We start from the raw sequence: 17,907 nt of genomic DNA, 5'->3' as shown, positions 1-17,907 counted from the left end.
CCACCTTGTCTGACCCTGCCCTCCGTTACATAAGCCATGCCCTCCCCCCTTCCGATGCCATTAAATCTGGTTCCATCTTGTGTCCAAAGTTTCTCTTGCCTTCATTCTCTCCATCCCGACCCGTGCCCGGCATCGCACACCTGGATTGCAGCAAGAGCCATGTGCCCAGTCTCCCTGCCTCAACGTCCCCCACCGTCGCCTACCCTCCGCAGGGGCTCACAGGCACCCTTTATGAAGCAGAGCGGACCAGGGCGACGCCTCTGGTCTGAAAAGCCTCCAGTGGCACCAACCGAAGCGTTAGGTCCGAGTCCTGCGGTCAAGGCGCGTGCTGTCTCCTGATCGTCCAGCCTATTTCCTAAGCAAACTGCAAACCTGCACCGTACGCTTCATTCTAGTAAACTCTTTCCCACTCTCTGACTAGACCATTATCGTTTATGTCTCTGTGACTTTGCACATATCATTTCCTCCTCCACAGAATGCTATTTTGTCACCTTGTCAGCCCGGTATACACCTACTCTTCAAGCCTCAGCTCCAACAGCATCTCCTTGTAAACACTTCCCTGAAACATTTAAGAGCAGATTCTCACTCATCCCTTGCTGTTCCTCTAGCCCTGGGTGCACCCTGCTGTTAAAGCTTTTATCACACGGTGTTGTCACTGTTTACGGGTACTTGCTCCTGCTCTCACGTGATTGCAATAACTTGCTACTCATCTTCCTGCCTCCCTGGTCCTTCTGTATCATCCACCCATCATACAACACCTCTACCTGGCTTCAAAAGGTCCAGCGGTTCCCTGTGACCTACGGAACAAAGTGCAAACTCATGATGCAGGTGTAGTCCTCGGGGAGCTGGCCTGTCACCCAGGCCCGTCCCTACCACCCCGTGGCCTATGTTCTTACACCTGCTATACAGAACTACTTTCACTTGCTTAAAATTACCATGTTCTTTTGTGCCGTCCAGGCTTTCTATATGCCATTTTCTTTACTGGGATGTCCTTACCCTAGATTTTCCTTTTTCAAGAAATTCTACACATTGTATATAACCCAGGTCTAATTATTTTCTCCTTCTTTGTCTCCTATTGCTGCCAGGTAGAATGACCTGTTCTGTCCTCTGAGTACTCATTTTACTTTATTTATAATATTAAATTAAGCCTTATCACTGTGCCACGTTTTCATGATTCTACCTCCCATCACAAAGCCTGACCTATGGCAGGTGAGTTATAAAATTTCTTGCCGGCCTGATTGATGTATTCAGTTCAGTTCAACAAACACTTACAAGCATCTATTATAGGCAAAATCCTTCACTGGTCACTTTGGAAAAATAAATTAGACATGCCCATCCCTAAGAAGCTTACAGTCTAGTTAATAGCAATAAACAGTTGATGTACTAGGAGAGCTTGGTATTTTAAAGGAACAGTTTTATGGCACAAAGAAACTCATTCTAATTCATTACTATGGATTTTCTTAAACAGGATTTTATTACAGCAGAACACACCCTGCTCAGAGTTGGACGGGCCGAGGTTGACTATCAGCTATATATGAATATATAAAGAGGATCAAGGGATCCACATTCTCACCTCAAGGATACTGGGGCATCAGACGTTAGGCTGCCCAGAGCCCCACTGATCTCTTGAGAAAAATGCTGGGAAGGAATTTTGTCCCAATAATAGCAAAGCTTAGAGAAACTGGACCTGGGGAATTAAAAGGGCTGCTTCCAATCTCTGGCAGAATGCCCTCAGTGAGGAAGGAACTCAAGTAGAGGTAGGAGAGAGCAAAATGTAAATGTCTTTTGGGGGGCATTGACTGATTATTGGTTGGGGAAAAATGCCATTGGGTATAACACAGAGGGAGGCCACTCAAACATCCCCCACTGTATCTCAACAGGTCCCTGTCCGAAATTCCTTAGGATGAGTGCTGCACAAGCCTGAGGCTGCACTGCAGAGAGGTCTGGGAGCATCGACAATGGGGACTGCATAGCGCTCTACCAGTCACCCAAAAAGCACATTTTAATATAATTTAATGCTTTCAGGATCCCTGTGTGTGAGGTATTGTTAACACACTTCCTATATGAGGAAACAGGCTCAGAGAAGCTGTTGTTCTCCTCCAATATCACACAGCAAGTAAACGGTGAAGCCTACTGAACCCAGACCTCCCTCAGTGACAAGAGTGCCACCAGCAAGGTCATGGGCAGGGGCACCTCATCTGCCACCGCCACACCTGAACATCAGGGGCAGTGGCCCGGGGAGCATCTGCGTGGAAGGACAGCTCTAGCAGTACTGAGGAGAGTGCATGAACTCACTGGAACCCTGCCGGGAGAACGGAGGGTACTTGGAGGCTTGGGGTCCCATGATGCTGCCGGGGAGGGGATGGGAGGTCAAATACCATTACACAAGGATCATTCCTCAGCGACCCTGCCCCCCTGCCGCTGCCTCGTCCAATCCCAAGGCCAGCGTGGCTGTGCAAGCAAGAGTACATATACCGTCCACATTTTCACATACAACACACTTCATCAACTTTATTTCCTGTGTCTAAACAGCAAAATATGACTCCTGAGGCTTCCAGAAGGAATTGAGAGTCTTCTGACCAAGAAATAGCCTTTCAAACAACTTGAACACTTGTTTGAGAGCGCCATTATCTGGGAGAGATGATTCTCAGAAATTTTCCACTCTAGGCTCTTCTTTCTTCCTTAGGAGGAAGTACCAGCTGTGGTCCAGGGACGCTTCCTGCAGAAAGTGGCTTTGGTCCACACAGCCCCCCGCCCGACCCAGCACCTGTGCCGCTCCTCGCCTCCCCTGCCCACAGCCCCACCACCCGCTGTGACCCCTCCAACCTTCCCACCTCTGCTGCGCCTCCGGCTCCGCGAGGGGTCGGTGTAGAAGGTCAGCTGGGGGTCGTTTTCTGTCTCGGGGCCAGAATCTCCTTCAGGGTTCAGGAAGGCGGAACCAGCTATAATGAAAAGAAGCACAGCACAGTCGACATCTTCAGTTTTTTCTTCATGACACCAAATCACTGGGCATGTTCAAGAGAAAAATCGATAAAAACAAGAGCAGGCTGACTGACAATTTGGGAGCAGTAGTCACAGACGCTGGAGCTTCCTGATACCCAGATTTATTGGAGAAGTGGACCTTTTCGTGACAGCGGTCACCGGAGCCCACCCCCAGCCAGCCCAGGCTCCCCGCTCCATCCGCGCCCCGCCGCCCTCCTCCCCCACCCCCCCACCCCCCGCCACCAGAGATGGCCTTCATGGATGGGGGGTGGAGAGGGACGGAAGGGAAATTTCCCTCCTCAAAAGCTTTTCTCTGGTCCTGGAATTAATATGCATTCAATGGGATAAACAGGAAAAAAATAATAAAGAGAATGCAGAGAAATGTGCAAAAAGAACAACCCCAATATCCCCTAAATCCTGTCAATCAGAGAAAAACTCTGTTCACATTTGACGTATATGTTGTCTTTTCCTGATACAGAAATAGATAAAGGTTTTTTAATCTCCCCTTACGAATGGCATTTTGCTCGGGTTTTTTTTTTCCATTTAATAAATGGGTGGGCAACTTCCCATATGAACAAATACGGATCTATCTTATCATCCTAAATGGCTGCATGATAAGCCACTGGATGATAGACAGATGTGCAGGTAGCTAACCGATTCCCTACTGATGGACACTTAAGCTATTTCCAATTTTTCGCTCTTTTAAACAATGTTGTGAGGAACAGCCTTTTACACACGGCTTTGCACACTTGTCCAATTATTTCCTAAGGATTAATTCTTGTTTATGAAATTACTTGGTCAGAAGGTTTGTACATTTAAGTTTTTTGGCTAAGTAACACTCAACAGGCTTCCAGAAAGCCTGGGCTCAAACACACACCCGCTAGCCATGTCTGAGTGTCAGGGGTCCAGGATATGAATGGTCCTGCCTCTACCGATATTAAGGAAACCGCCACCCGCAAGCCCTCCCATCAGACACAGATACCTCTTGCCTTGTTGTTGATCCGCTTTCTCTGGCTGCTGGAGGTGTGCGAGAGCAGAGTGGCCTGCTGGTGGTTGGAGTCCACGGGGCTGGTGGCAATGATGTTATCCTTGTACTTGTTCATCAGCGATAGCTTGGCATTGTCGCTTCCTGCAGAAGGAAAAGTCAAGGCAAATTCTTTCAGAGAAAAGGCCAAAAGAAAGTGCGAGCAAGGAAAGCTGCTTGAACCACGTAAATGGAATTTCACAGAATTGAAATAAGGAACCTTTAAAGTGAGAGATTGGCAGAGACTAAATACTCCTCTGATTTCTGCAGGGCTACAAAATTGAGGGAGGAGAGGAGAGAGATGACAACTGAAAAGCCAAGTCAATTGATTCTGTATTGATTAGGGTCACGACATGTGGCCCGTGCGCTAGAGACAGACAACAGATTCCTTTCTCTGGGGCGGCACAGAGTTTTAGAAGAAGCTGAATTTGAGTGCATTCAGGCAGAATATGCCTTCTCCCTCTTCCACCTAGTCGATCTCATGACCCATGAAATCATGACCTGAGTCGAAACCAAGACTCAGATGCTCAACGACTGGGCCACTCGGGTGCCTCAAATTCGAGACTTCTATGATGTGATTTCCCTCTCTTCAAGCGCCACTGAGGAGCGCCTGGGTAGCTCAGTCACTAAGCGTCTGCCTTCGGCTCATGTCATGATCCCGGGGTCCTGGGATTGAGCCCTGCATCGGGCTCTCTGCTCGGTGGGAAGCCTGCTTCTCCCTCTCCCACTCCCCCTACTTGTGTTCCTGCTCTCGCTTATCTCTCTGTCAAATAAATAAATAAAATCATCAAAAAAAAGCCCCACTGAAAGTCTATATATCTTAAGCAATATTCAGTATGAAAAATGTCTTCTTTAGAGAATTGAGCAGTTTTTTGAGGGATCACTGTCTTGGGGTTTTATTTATGAGGAGTTGCTTATTTACGGAAGTCTCAGAGATAGATAGGAGGGCTGCTATAAAAGAAAAGTACAGTCATTTCCTCTCTGCATTTTGTTGACCCTGATTTTGTTCAGCCTGATCAGGTCCAAGTCTTTTCCACCCAGCATCTCCATAGAAACACAAGGCATCTAAGGTCGGACAGCTTGATTGCATTCCTAATCTTCTTTGAAGAAGTACGACCCTTGTAAAGACCACAGAGGCCATGGGCAAGACAACACAACCAACCACTCCCTCCCCAGACCAAGGTCTCCAGAGTCATAGAAAAGGACAGACACCTCTGTCCTCCCACTCAGTGGATACTTAGATCACCTAAGCAAACATGCGACATGCAAAAATGCCGTACACACGCGCTGATCTTTCTTGCTAGCTTCTTATTTCCCTGGGGACTGCTCTATTATATAAGAAAAAGGCTCTATCTAACCCACTCTTCTGTTGGGTGTAAAGGTGTCTCTGCTTCCAGTGCAAAGGCGAAGCGGAGAGGAATTCAGTGTATACCTGTTCTTCTGATTTCCCCCATTAGAAAACAGGTCCCGTTGTCTCTGGAAAGCGTGTACCCTCTGGCCCACCCGGGAAAGGGCACAGGTACATGCCATTATGCATGACAACCGGCCCCAAGACTAGAAAAGCTGTTCCCTACTCACTCCCTAGTTCCCCAAGGGGAGGAGCGACTTGCCCACCTGGCGTGAGGTCCATCCCCGCCTTCTCGTTGCAGCCCTGCAGGGAGTCCAGGGTGCGGGTGACCTGGCTGGCAAAGTCCTCCCCTCCGTTCATGCACTCCCTCTGCAGGTGGTGGCGCAGGTCTGTGATGTCGTACTCATAGCCGTCCAGGATGGGGGTCTCCCGGATGCTCAGGGTGCCACTGGAGTTGTGGCCCTGCACGCGGGCATTGCGCAGACTCTCCCGTCCGTGCCCGCCGATCAGCACAGAGGGAATGTAGTGAATCTCGTTGGCGGCCTCGGCGCTGGCACTCTTCTGGGGCTGGGGCACCCTGCGGCGCTTGCACCAGCGCCGGCGAGTGTATAGGATCATCACCAGGCACAAGATGGACAGCAGCAGAGCAATCATGCCACCCTGGGAGGAGAGGACAGCAGACAGACGTTGGAAGATGGGTGAGCTCGTCCCACAAAGAGGCATCACCCCCCCCATCCATCACTCACTCATTAATTCATTCATTCAGGTGCGGTAAGCACTTAGAGCAAGCATCACTCTGCAGCAAAGGGACAGTCCGTGGTGACAGGTGTTGAAGGAAAATGGAGAAAAATGGACCTGGGATGACCAGGGCCTCATTTAAGTGATCCACAGTTGCTTCTGGCTTAGCAAACACTGTGAAAGAGAAGTCCGTGTGTGTGTGTGGTGTGTATGACTTCAGTTGTAGAAATAGGGGAGAGGGTTAGTTTGTTAAGGCAAATCTGTTATGCAGAAAGCTGGTTTCCAGCCAATTTTTAGCAGCAGAATGGCATCTAGTTTCTTCCTGTCTCACATCTTAAAAATCAGCCATGTATATAGATTCTAACTCTGGCTACATCAATGATCAGTGAGTCCCCCAAATTTGGAACCTCAAAGTCCTTCTCTATATAATGGAGAAGGTGCCACTTGGCCTGGGACGGTGGTGGTAAGGACTATGTTAGGGAATGGTGCACAGTGCCTAGCAGAGTGTGTCACATGGAATCAGGGATGGCCTGAGCCTGACCTTAAATGTCTCCGTCAGAGTAGGGGAACACCATCGACCAATCCAAAGAGAAGTTTGCGTCCATTAGGGATTTACAAGCAAGTGTGTGGCAGACGCTCACCATTTGAACATGACTTTTTTGGATCACTATGGCTTCAGGGGACAGCTTACTCCCACTCACGATGTCCTGAGTGATCGAACTCGCATTCTTGCTCGAGGGAGGGATTGAGACCCATGTCCTGGAGTCCGGCTGGCAAAGGACTTTCCTTGTGAACCTTCTCATGCTCCCAGGCCATCCTCTGAGGCCACTCCCTAAACACCAGGACTCCACTCGGTTGTCTAGCAGAGGCCAGGATGCCATGCTTAGTGACACTGAGCACCTCACCTTGACATTCCGGGGGAGGGGGGGTTGGGGGGAAAGCCTTAGACCCCCGTTGCTCCCCAGCGCTCAGCGGGCATAAATCTTCCAGTGCACGATCTGTATTCACTCCCCTTATTTTGGTCAATATCCCTCCGAACCTGTTTCATTAGGTGGGACTGTGACAAATGGTTCTGCTCTCGACTTGGGCTTCAGTCACTGCCACCCCATCCAATAGGCTAGAGATGAAAACCCCCTATTAATTCCCAGGGGGCCCACCCACACAAGGCTGGGTCAAGATTATCCCCTCAAACACATGAACAAGGGCTTTCTCCAGTCTTGTGAGAATTATATCTTGAATTTATAAAGTTCCTCTCCCGATAAATCTTCCCATTTACCTTCCCTCCCCTGCCAGCACTGTGAACAAAGCACACACACACACACACACACACAGAACGTTGCCACTTTCAAACAGGCACAGAGCAGCTGAGACAAGAAGCAACAGAGTCAGTTGCCAAGTGACAGGTCATGTCAGGTGGCTTTTCAGGGACATACACTGGCCTCCATGTTTTCCAGATTTTTCCTTTATCTGTGGAACCGTTTCTCCTGGTGAAATCTCTCATGCAAGTAGACAGCATAAATATGAAGCTGCCCGTTGCAGTGAGGGTGGGGGTGCAGGGGTAAGTATTCCAGGTCATGGCCGACGGTCGCCTCCCTGCAGCCCACCGTCCCTCCCTGCAGCCTGCAGACCGCCCCCTCCCCAAGTGTCGCAGCCAAGCCCCTGAGCCCGAGCCCCGCAGCAGCGTGCTGAGAGCCCCTGCTTGAGTCCAACTTGCTAGTTTTTCAGCAGGCCCTTTACCTCAGAGTCAGACCCACCATCCTTTCCCTCACCCCAAATTGAAACTGCAACAATAGGCAATTAAGCCACACAGAAAGAATAAGTTCCAGAGTGAGAGAAGTTGTCAGACATTGAATTAGGCTAGTGAAAGCAAGAGGTAATTTTATTCCCTAAAGAGCTATAAGAGCCGTATAAACATCAATCTCCGAGGAATGGCTGAAACACCAACTTTCCGCTCACACAGAGGTATTCAGGGGGCCCCTCCAGGCTTCCCCTCAATTTCTCCTTTCAGATGATCACAACAGGTTATGATCGGATGCAGCCTGAATACAGCAAGAATAGCCGTCCAGTATGGGGCTGTCACTATGTATCAGACATGTGTTCTAAATGCTCCACACTTTTAACTACGCCAGATAGGGTCAACTATTTGCTCATTTGACCTTTGAAAAGGCTCAGGCACAGAGGTTAAGTAACTTGTTCAAGGGCACAGAGCAAATAAACAGTAGTTCCAGAATGGGAACAAAACGCCTCCCATGGCAGAGCCTCCGTGCCTAACTACCGGGCTACAGCGACCCTGCACAGCGCTTACACACTGCAAACACACACCCCTAGTGAGCGGTGTATCCCACAAATCATCAGCAGGTGGGATGGGGGGAGCATGCATGAGCCCACTTAGATCTAGCCTCATTTCTCAAAGGGCACCTCTAGCTGACAGTGGGTCAAAAGAGGCGCCATCATAAACAAAGGACCTTTCACTGAGCCCCCACTAAGTGTCCAAACCCAAGATTAGTTGGGAGTGGAAAGACAACACTCACGTTTCAAGGTCTCTACGCTAAAATAAGACAACGCGCATCACACATCCCTAGGTGCCTGGAGGATACCATTAGATCTCAATTTTGTTAAATTTCTCTTTCAACTGTGAGACCCATTGAAAATCTCTAGGTTTGGCCCCTCCTCTTCTGATGAAGAAACTAAGGCCCAGAGAAACTACGAAACTAGATGGTGCCAAAGTGGCTCTAGACCCGATCCTCCTCATGGCACTGCTTTGTTAGGTGCATCTAAAATTCCCTTTACCCTGTGTGGCCCTAGACACTTCATTAGAAATATTTATATTTATTTATTTCTAAGTAGTAACTTTTAGGGAGCTAGAACACAAGTTTTCGATCGGCTAAGCCAGTGTATTTAACATATATAACCTTGCTTTATTGAAACGTTTCCCCTGCTTAGAGTCAGTGACTCCCAATAACCTTAGGTTTTTCTTAATCAGTTACTAGTAATGAGCTCCAGCCACTAAGGGAAACTCCGCACAGACAGAGGAAAAAGGATGATTCTCAGGTATTCAAGTTGTGGTACAGTTTCTGCTTCTATAACCCAAATTGGTGGCAGGTGTCATAATACTTGGCAATGATTTACTAATTGTGGATTGTTACATAAATAATCATATATATATATAGTGTTACATAATATAACATGGACTATAATTTAATAATAACATTTTGGTAACAATAACAATAATTTGTAAAATCACTACACACAAATCCCTCTGAACTGCTTATCTGCTCTGTCCAGTGAGAAGATCCCAGGTAGGAAGGAGTAGGGAGAGACCCTCCACTACACTAGGAGAAGTCATGGATGTAACAACCTTGACAACTTTCCTTCTACAACGAGGACATGGAAATCTGGTGCTCACGATCGACTGTTTTTGCATGCCTGGATAAACCATGGTTCATTGATCTTAGCATTATTTTTAACCACTCTACTTCCACAGAGAATTTTATGCAGCTTCAATTTAAGTCAGAGAGACTCTACAGTTTTTCTTTCAAATAATCTAAAGGAACAGAGGCAGCAGATGAAATGGAAAGAGCCCCTGGACCAGGAGTTATGCTGAGGAGCTTCCTGATAACCAGGTCAAAAAGGGAAAGGCAAGCTGCACACATCTTCTTGTCTGATGGAATAAAGTTTGGTGGGAGGAACAAACTTCCCCCAGGCGTTCCACTCCAGCCAGACTTCCAGCCGGAGTGTGTGAATGAACACACAGACGAGCAAAGGAGGCTTTACGGAAAGCGAGCAGGAGTTCACACGGGCACCCCTGGCTTTGCAATTCTGTACTACCTGAGCGGCGCTCAGAGGGTGTTCTTCATTTATGTGTGTTAGCTTCAACTTCTATGGCATTCAAAACAAAACAAAGCAAAATCATTAAGGTATGTGTGGACCCAAGCGACAAGTAACAAGTTGCAAACTTTGAATATTCAAAAAAAACAATAACTGCAAGGTATGGAATTGTTTTGTTCTTTATTCATTTTTTCATGAGTTTTCTGATTATTCTACTGATTTTCCTCAAAACTGTTAACATTTAATAACTAGAAGCACGTTTGGGGTATATGAGAACTCCACATCCATTAACAAGTTGCATGCAAAAAAAAAAAGTGGCATTTAAAGATATATTTTTCTTGAAAAATCAATAAATCATTTCTACTGGCTCTAACAGAGATTAAAAAAAATGAAATCAGCTTTTATTACGAAACTGACATTTTCGGCACTTTACCTGAGAGAATAGTATGAGATTTGTCAGATCATTTGCAGATTTTGAAATCTTTGTGTAACAATGTTTTATATAACACTGATGGTGATTGCCCAGGGACAGATCTAAGCAGATCTCCCTTTTATGCTCATCCCAATCACACAGGGTAACCACAGACTGACTCATTATCTGACCTATGTATTCGTTCTGGGTCTAGATCACACCTCCCTCCCTGAGCCAACTCCTACTTGTCCTTCTAAGTCAGTTCAGTGACATAACCTCAGCCAGTTCTTCCCTTGTTTCACTGAACTGCCCACAGAACCCTCCACATAACTCTGACCACAAATATTTTATCTTTGATTTGCTTGTGCATCTCATCTATTGGATTACAGACCTCATGAGAGCAGGGACCACTAAGCTCCAGGGCCAAGCACAGTGCATGGCATAAAAGTATTTGATAATTACAGAAGGAAGGGAGGCAGGGAGGGAAGGAGAGGTCGTCTGTGAATGTATTTCAATATAGACACCTTCTGTGCGCTTGCCAGCAAAGCTTATTCAAATCAGTTGCTTATGTAACTCATTCATTCAATTCATTACTCAACCATTCAAGTATATACTCACTTCAGTAAGGCACGTTTCTAGTGATCACTGTGATGGAGATACTGCAGTGAATAGTACAGGGACAGTCCCTGATCTCATGGACTTTACATTCAAGTTTGACGAAATAATCTGTATAATTGGTTTTTAAAGGCAAATACAGGCACAAGAGGAAGATGAAAACAGATCACAAGAACTGGAAATGTCATTACTCCTCATAACAGAAGAAGCTGTGGTAGCTAAAGATATCTTGGACTGGAGGTGATACTCTAGGGATACCTCCGGGGCCAGTGGAATCCGTCCCTCATCCCATATCAGTGTCATATACTCCCAGAATAAAGAATCTCACTCTATCAAATGTCACCGAAGTTTAGGGAGTCACCTGGGTTTTGTGAACCCTTGGCAGAGAAATGGAAAAGCTGAGATTATGTTTCCAGCTACCATCTGTCAAGGGACTGCAGCCAATCAATCAGCTCACATTTCAAAGCTTCATTTCACCCCAGGAGTAACCAGAAGACTGAGTCTGAGACATAATTAATTATTCCTCAAGGCAACTGGACACACTGAATTCAAATTATATTCCTCAAGGAATTAAATGGTGGTTAGAAAATAAGAATGAAATAAGACAAGTTTGGTGGCTCGTGTCTCCTATTTTCACCCAGTAACAATGCCCAAGGGTCTGGGGCAAAGGACCTCTCTCAGAGATGACAGTGATCACTTGTATCTATTTCCGGCTTTCAAAGAAGATAGACCAAGAGGAGAAAAACCACGCAAGCCCACATGGCATCGCCAGTCATACTCTAATCTAGATCCAAATGTTCCAGGGGCAGAAAACGGGTGAGGTAAATAGATGACTTTTCAAGGTCTTGTCTGACCCTGTTTCTGAGCCCAGTGGAAAACTAGACCTAAGTTACTAATAGCATGGAGACCACCAATAAAACACCAGGGCTAACCAGCAGAGGGACTCTGTGCAAGTTGCACAAAATCTTTTTTTTTTTTTAAGATTTTATTTATTTATTTATTTATTTATTTATTTATTTATTTATTTATTTATTGGGGCGGGGGGGAGAGAGAGAGAGAGAGAGAGCACGAGTCAGGGGAGGGGCAGAGTGAGAGGGAGAAGCAGACTCTCCACTGAGCAGGGAGTTGGATGCAGGGCTTGATCCTAGGACCCTGAGATCATGACCTCTGCCGCAGGCAGATACGTAACCAACAGAGCCGCCCAGGCGCCCCTCAAGTTGCGTAACTTCTTTAAACCATCCCCAGGCTCTCATCTAGCAAATGAGGTGACTGAAAGAAATGAATTGATTCTTTCAACTTGAAAACTTTCTGATTGTTAACACTGATCCTCGTCAAACTGGAACTAGCTCTCAACTGGTAAACAACTGGTGGAGAAAATGTCCGTGAGCTCTTCTTGCGCAGTAAAGCCAGTAACTACAGACCAAGGAAGTAACGGAGCCGATCCTTCAGAGGCGGGCTATCAGTGCTCACTAGCCAACGGAGTCCCTGATAGGGAGCTCCAAAGTCACAGTAAGGCCTTTGAAATGAGCTGATGTCATCCAAATTGTAGTAACATGTTCCTGACCTTGAGGATCCTTTTCCTGCCAGCAGGAGTCACCGAAACAAGAAGAGAAGGCCCCTTGGTTTGCTCTTCTGGCAGATTCTCTTCTCTGTGGTGGCTGGTGAATAGAAATCCATTATCCCCTGCCCATCTCCTTCCCAAATGGAAGACAAGAGAAACATGTGAAGCATATTAAGTAGCAAGTTCAATTTATAAATTATTAGGAACATTACCTCCCCTTGGGGGTTTTCTGAAGTCTTTAATCTTGTGGAAATGCTTTCCAGTTGCCACGGGCCACCACGTTAATTAAGAGGCCTCAATATGTCCTCTGGGTCTTCTGACGTGAATTGCACATCCCGCTGGCAAGGGACAGGCTTGCCCTGCCTTATCAGCCTCTCACCGGGGCATGATACTACGTTAGCCTGCAGCCATGAGATGCGTCAGGACCCCTTCCTCAAGTTTCCAGGTGCAAGTACCCAGAGATCAGGGATGAAAGAAGATGCCCCCCCATGACCTTCTCTAATTTACCCCCTGCGGGGGTAAAGACAGCCTTCCATAAGCAAGAGACAAACTCTAAGACAGCCTTCTAGGTTAGGCAGCTCACACATCTGAAGGCCCTTCCCACCTGAAGATGCTATGAATGAAGTTCTTCTCAGGAGGAGACTCAACTTTATAGCTTTTTAATTTTTTTTTGTTTTTCCCAGGTCTAAACATTTTAATTCTGTTAGGTTTGATCACCATCTTTCTTCTTTAATACAGGAAGTTTGTCTTCAATTTCTTTATGAGCCTTCAGGAGTTTCATAAATGAGAGCCTGAAGCCCTACAGGGAAAGTGGCTGGAGGCTAGCATGCTGGAGTTGGCCCGGGCTACTTCAAGTTGTCCTCTTTCAGGTTCTTTTATAGAACTGCCTTTTTGGTTCTTGGGAGTTTTTCTTGCCTCAGAACCTTGACTTCACTGTCCCAAACAAAAGCAAGAGTGTATTTGTTCATAAGGAACTCAGAGCTCTCTGATCCTCAGGGGCTTTGGGGGCCTATTGTTTGCCTTAATGAGAATGCCAAGGCCGTGCAGCTGGGGGAGGCAGGGGGCCAGAAGCAGCTTGCTGTAGGCGGGGTGTTCTCAGTCCAAGGCTACCCTAATTCCCAAGACTTGCCTAGATCTCTGCAGAGTGGGAGACGCGGGAGGAATCAGGATGCCGGACAAAGCTGAGGTCCTCCCGTCCCACCAGAGATAGATGGACCCTGTGCACCACAGGCAGGCTGGGAGATAAAAGGGTCCACAGAGAAGCAGAAGCACTCCAGGTCGCTGTCTCAGCAACCCATGGGCAGAGCCGCGTGAGACAGGCTCCCTCCATGGGCTACGTGCACCTGCCCTTCAAAGCTTCACAAGCCAAGCATGAAGCCAATAAATAAATATCTCCAGCTGGATAATGCTCAGTGCTTATTCCTGGCCACGTTCCTTACCTCCATTCCTCTTTGTTTTTATGCAGTAGGTGATCTTGATGAAATAAAATAATAACAATAATCTGCTCCATTAGGACCAAACATTAAGGGAATTACTGAACAAGTAACAGAAGCTGGCACGGTATATGCTAATGACCATTAGACTTTCACCCTCTTTCTCTCTGAAGATAATGCGGATGTTAAACCCCTCTTCCTCCCAGCTCCCAAAAGTCAGGCAGCCCAGCCCAAGGGGAGGTGAGAGGTCTCAGAGACCTAATAGCTCTGTGGGCAGCAGCTGGGGCTGAGCAAATGAAAACATTAAAGACCAGTCACTGAGGGCAGACCCTATGCAAGGTACCTGTGGGGACTCTGATGACCTGTTGGGATGCCAGTGACTTCAGATGGAAAAAAGTGGGGGACAGAAAGGTGAGAGAATCAAGATGTCAAGATTTCCCTGAATTTGGTACATAATCACTTTCTGAACCAGTGGAGATTCAAAAGCTCCGTTTCCTCCCCCGAAAAAAGAAATGAGATGGATCTTTAAAGGCTGTGCTATTCAGAGATGCTTGCTAGTCGGAGGACAGGTGGAAGGCCCTTCACATTGGGTGTGGGCCCTGATCGTATTCCTGTCCCACACAGAAAGGCACAACTTTATCATCATAATTGCCATGAGGTCTGGTGTGCCAGAGTCTAGTCACATCTTCAGGAGCCGTGCCCAGCCTTCCTCCTCACAAAGGAATCTCCAATGGTGCAGTGTCTTCACTGGGAGAGGTGACAACCCTACCGAGCTGAGGGGTAGTTCTGTGCCTTGAAGGCTACAAACCACCATGAAAGCATTTCTCAGCTTCTTAGAGCAATCCCATTACACATGCTTAATTCTGCCCCCCTCCAATTACTGCCTTATTTTGTAATTCTATGGACACACTGCCTTATTCCTACAGTATCGGTGCAATGAAGGAGGAATAATGCCTACCATTTGTAAAGTATTTACCATGTGCCAAACACAGCACCTGGTGAATTACATTATTTTATTTAATCCTACCGATACATATAAGTAGTAGAAATCACTGTTTCCATTTTTTGATGAGAAAACAGGAGATCAGAGAGGTTAAGTAACATGCTCAGGTTTATGTGGTAGTTAGTAGTGAAGCCAAATCAAGACTCAACCACTGATCTTAATGATGTTCTAAGACCTGGCTGAGTAGAAAGGGGCCCACCACTGGGCCTGGGCCCGCGGCCCCAATTCCCTAACTTCCATCTTCTCTAAATGAAGCCCTCAATGGCTTTGCACCTATACATGACCCTTAGGGTTATACAAGTAAGGATTCCCAAATGTCCACACTGAGTACTGTCTACACTGTCTGCCCTGGATGCCCCCAATCCTCCTCAGTTAAGTTTGATCACTGGGTTAACCAAATGCATAATTTCAAGCAATAATTTAATTGTACCAGTGGTGGCTATATTATCAGGCTGTCATTTTGACACAGGCAGGGAAAATCTATGGAGCTACCTATCCTTGGGTAGAGGTTTTCTAAGCGAAATCAACTGTCTTCAGTGTTGGCAGGTACAGATGCTCGAGCATTTCCTTGAGCACCGTCTACTACACAGGCACACAGACTTCGGTGTCTTTGCCATCTGTAAGCCCTTATTCTGGGCACAGAGACCTAAGAGGAGCAGTGGATGTTTTTCACAAGAGAGCAACACATGGAGAAAACAGACTGGGAAGGAAATGTTGGACTGGAACACTTTCAGGGAAGCTAGGAACTGGTCACAGTTGGGTCATCTAAAGATGGCTGGCCAACAGATTTGGAGAAGGCCTGCAGTCATGTCTTGTGTTAGAACTCAAAGGATGATAATGGTCACTTCCAATGCAAGTCATTCAAACTAGTCAAATCCAGGAGTTAGCAAAACCCTTATACACAGCTTTCTGCTCCTAACGGACCTCTAACTTGGAACTGACTTGACCCACAACATGGAGGAGAACAATGGGCACCCATGGTCACAGCTCTTGTAACGTTCCAGCTGTGACTCAGTCTTGGCATCCAAGGAAGATGCATGTTAAAGCTGAAGAATTGTAGCAAAGGGAACAGGCAAAGGGATTAAGGAGAGCAGAGACACTGACGTACAAACACAATTAGCGTATCCTAGGCCAAGATAGCTTCCAAACCTCTTGCTCTTGCCAACAAGCTTTGTCTGGTATCAAAGAGGGGAGGGAGAGGGAAGACTGACAGTCAAAAGAGTCTCCTCTTGGGCCATGTACTAAGTGCTGTTGTTCTTATTTCTCCCTCTTAAAAAATGATTATAATTCAATTTTTCTCTGGAACTAATCAAGCACAAAATCTGGAGAAGAGGCCTGGTCTGTGAAGGCAATCTCTGAGTGAGACAATGATGTTCTCATTAGGGCAGGCTTCCTTCAACTACTAGCTCCAGCATCAGCAGCATTTTGTCTTTGGCTAACTACATTTTTGCAGGCAAAGCCATTGTAAAGTCTCCAAATGCTTCCCATCATTAATTTAAAAAAAAAAAAAAGTTGCCCTGCTCTGCCTCCTCCCTCCCTGGCATCCTACCCACCCAGCTCTGCATGATGTCAGCTTTGTTCTTTTGGTTTTCCATGGATTTCTCTCTTGTGTTTGACTTTTGAGGGGGAGGTGATGTGGTTGACTAGAGAACCTGACACCTGTAACTCAATTTCTTCACTAGCTGTCCATGGCTCACTTTGTTCCCGGCCAGATGCTAGTCACATCTACCAGGCCCTTGGACTCACCAGCCAAAGATGGGCCCAAGCAGAGGGAAGCTGGAAGCTGAGTCCCAGCCACCCCTGCTCTCCCCTCACCACCCCAGGGAAAGTAACAAAAGGCCCAACTCTGATCCAGTTTTGATTTACTGATCAGTGGCTGGATCACGCACTGTGACTCCACAGGTCATCCTGACCTGGCCAGAGACTCCCGTGATACAAAGACAGTCAGGGGTTCTTGCTTCCAAGGCAACTGATGAGACAGACATCATCTTTCCAGACAATGCATTATTCTGTACCTGGGGCGGACATGTGTTGCTGACTCCATGGGGGCCATTCCCAGCCAACCAACAGCATCATTATGATTTAATTCAGATCACAGTGTTCATGGGATTTCATTTTTCCACTTTCTATTCTTAAGATTCAGTGTTATTGTAAGAGAGAGAGAGTGGGGAGAGAGGGAGAAAGGAGGGCAGGAGGAGAGGGAGGGAGAGAGGGGAGACAGGCATGGGCTAATAGGGTGTGTCCATGCCTTTGCCCTCTCCTTCCCGACATGCCCTCCCTCTCTATACCTCTGCCTGAACCCTTCACCCCCTTTCACGGCCCCACCAGAAGTCCCTCTCCTTCCCCAAACCAACTTTGATTTCTCCAATCCTCAGACATGTCATTTTCTTTTCTCCGCACTCCTAAAGCATACGTGGGCATTTCTTAATTAATCTTTAATCCCTAATTCTTCTGTGTCCTATCCCACAGCTCTGACTACACTAGCAGGCAGAGACCCCAGTTTAAAAACTTACTACAGCCCCGGCCTGTAATTAATAATTAATAATAAATAATCCAGTGCTCTGCTGGATTAATTATAGGGAAGCTGCCTTGCCCAGGTTGATAAAGCACAAATAGCATGACTTTCATGCTGTTTATCGACTCAGACTTAAGGCCTCCTTCTGGAAACCGGTCTTCACGCCTCTCTTCGGGCTCCTCCCCCAGTTCTGAGACATTCCCTCATCTGCAGAGCCTCCCAGGAAGAAGTCAACTACAGTAGGATACCAGCTTCCTCACCCGACAAGGATGTTCAGATGGGGGGTCCATGCTACAGACCCATCACCCAGAGGGTATTAGCTATGCTTTCAGAAGGAGTTATTGTTTCTACGTATCCAACCTCATTCTCGCTCGTACCTTTTTGTACCATCAGCAAGCCGCTCTGAGATGCCAGGGGTCTCACTTAAATCAACAGGGATTTTCTTCTG

The 17,907-nt window shown here is 46.9% G+C and overlaps 1 protein-coding gene across 2 annotated transcripts in view; it reads right to left on the bottom strand.

The window, feature by feature from the left end:
* ASTN1 (astrotactin 1) overlaps positions 1 to 17,907 on the bottom strand; it is a 292,194-nt gene that overhangs the window by 149,713 nt on the left and 124,574 nt on the right. For both annotated transcript variants that reach the window (XM_064593527.1, XM_064593528.1), the window contains exons 3-5: positions 5,621 to 6,014; positions 3,965 to 4,111; positions 2,835 to 2,942 (exon numbers count right to left, since the gene is read on the bottom strand). In XM_064593527.1, the coding sequence (XP_064449597.1) occupies positions 2,835 to 2,942; positions 3,965 to 4,111; positions 5,621 to 6,014 (649 nt within the window). The remainder of the gene's footprint in view (positions 1 to 2,834; positions 2,943 to 3,964; positions 4,112 to 5,620; positions 6,015 to 17,907) is intronic.

This window comes from Mirounga angustirostris, unplaced genomic scaffold, assembly GCF_029215605.1.
Source record: "Mirounga angustirostris isolate CCGP_5_RB_7025 unplaced genomic scaffold, mMirAng1.0.hap1 SCAF_6, whole genome shotgun sequence".
Lineage (NCBI taxonomy): Eukaryota > Metazoa > Chordata > Mammalia > Carnivora > Phocidae > Mirounga > Mirounga angustirostris.
The sequence above is the reverse complement of the archived record's forward strand: the minus strand, read 5'-3'. Positions and strand labels throughout refer to the sequence as shown.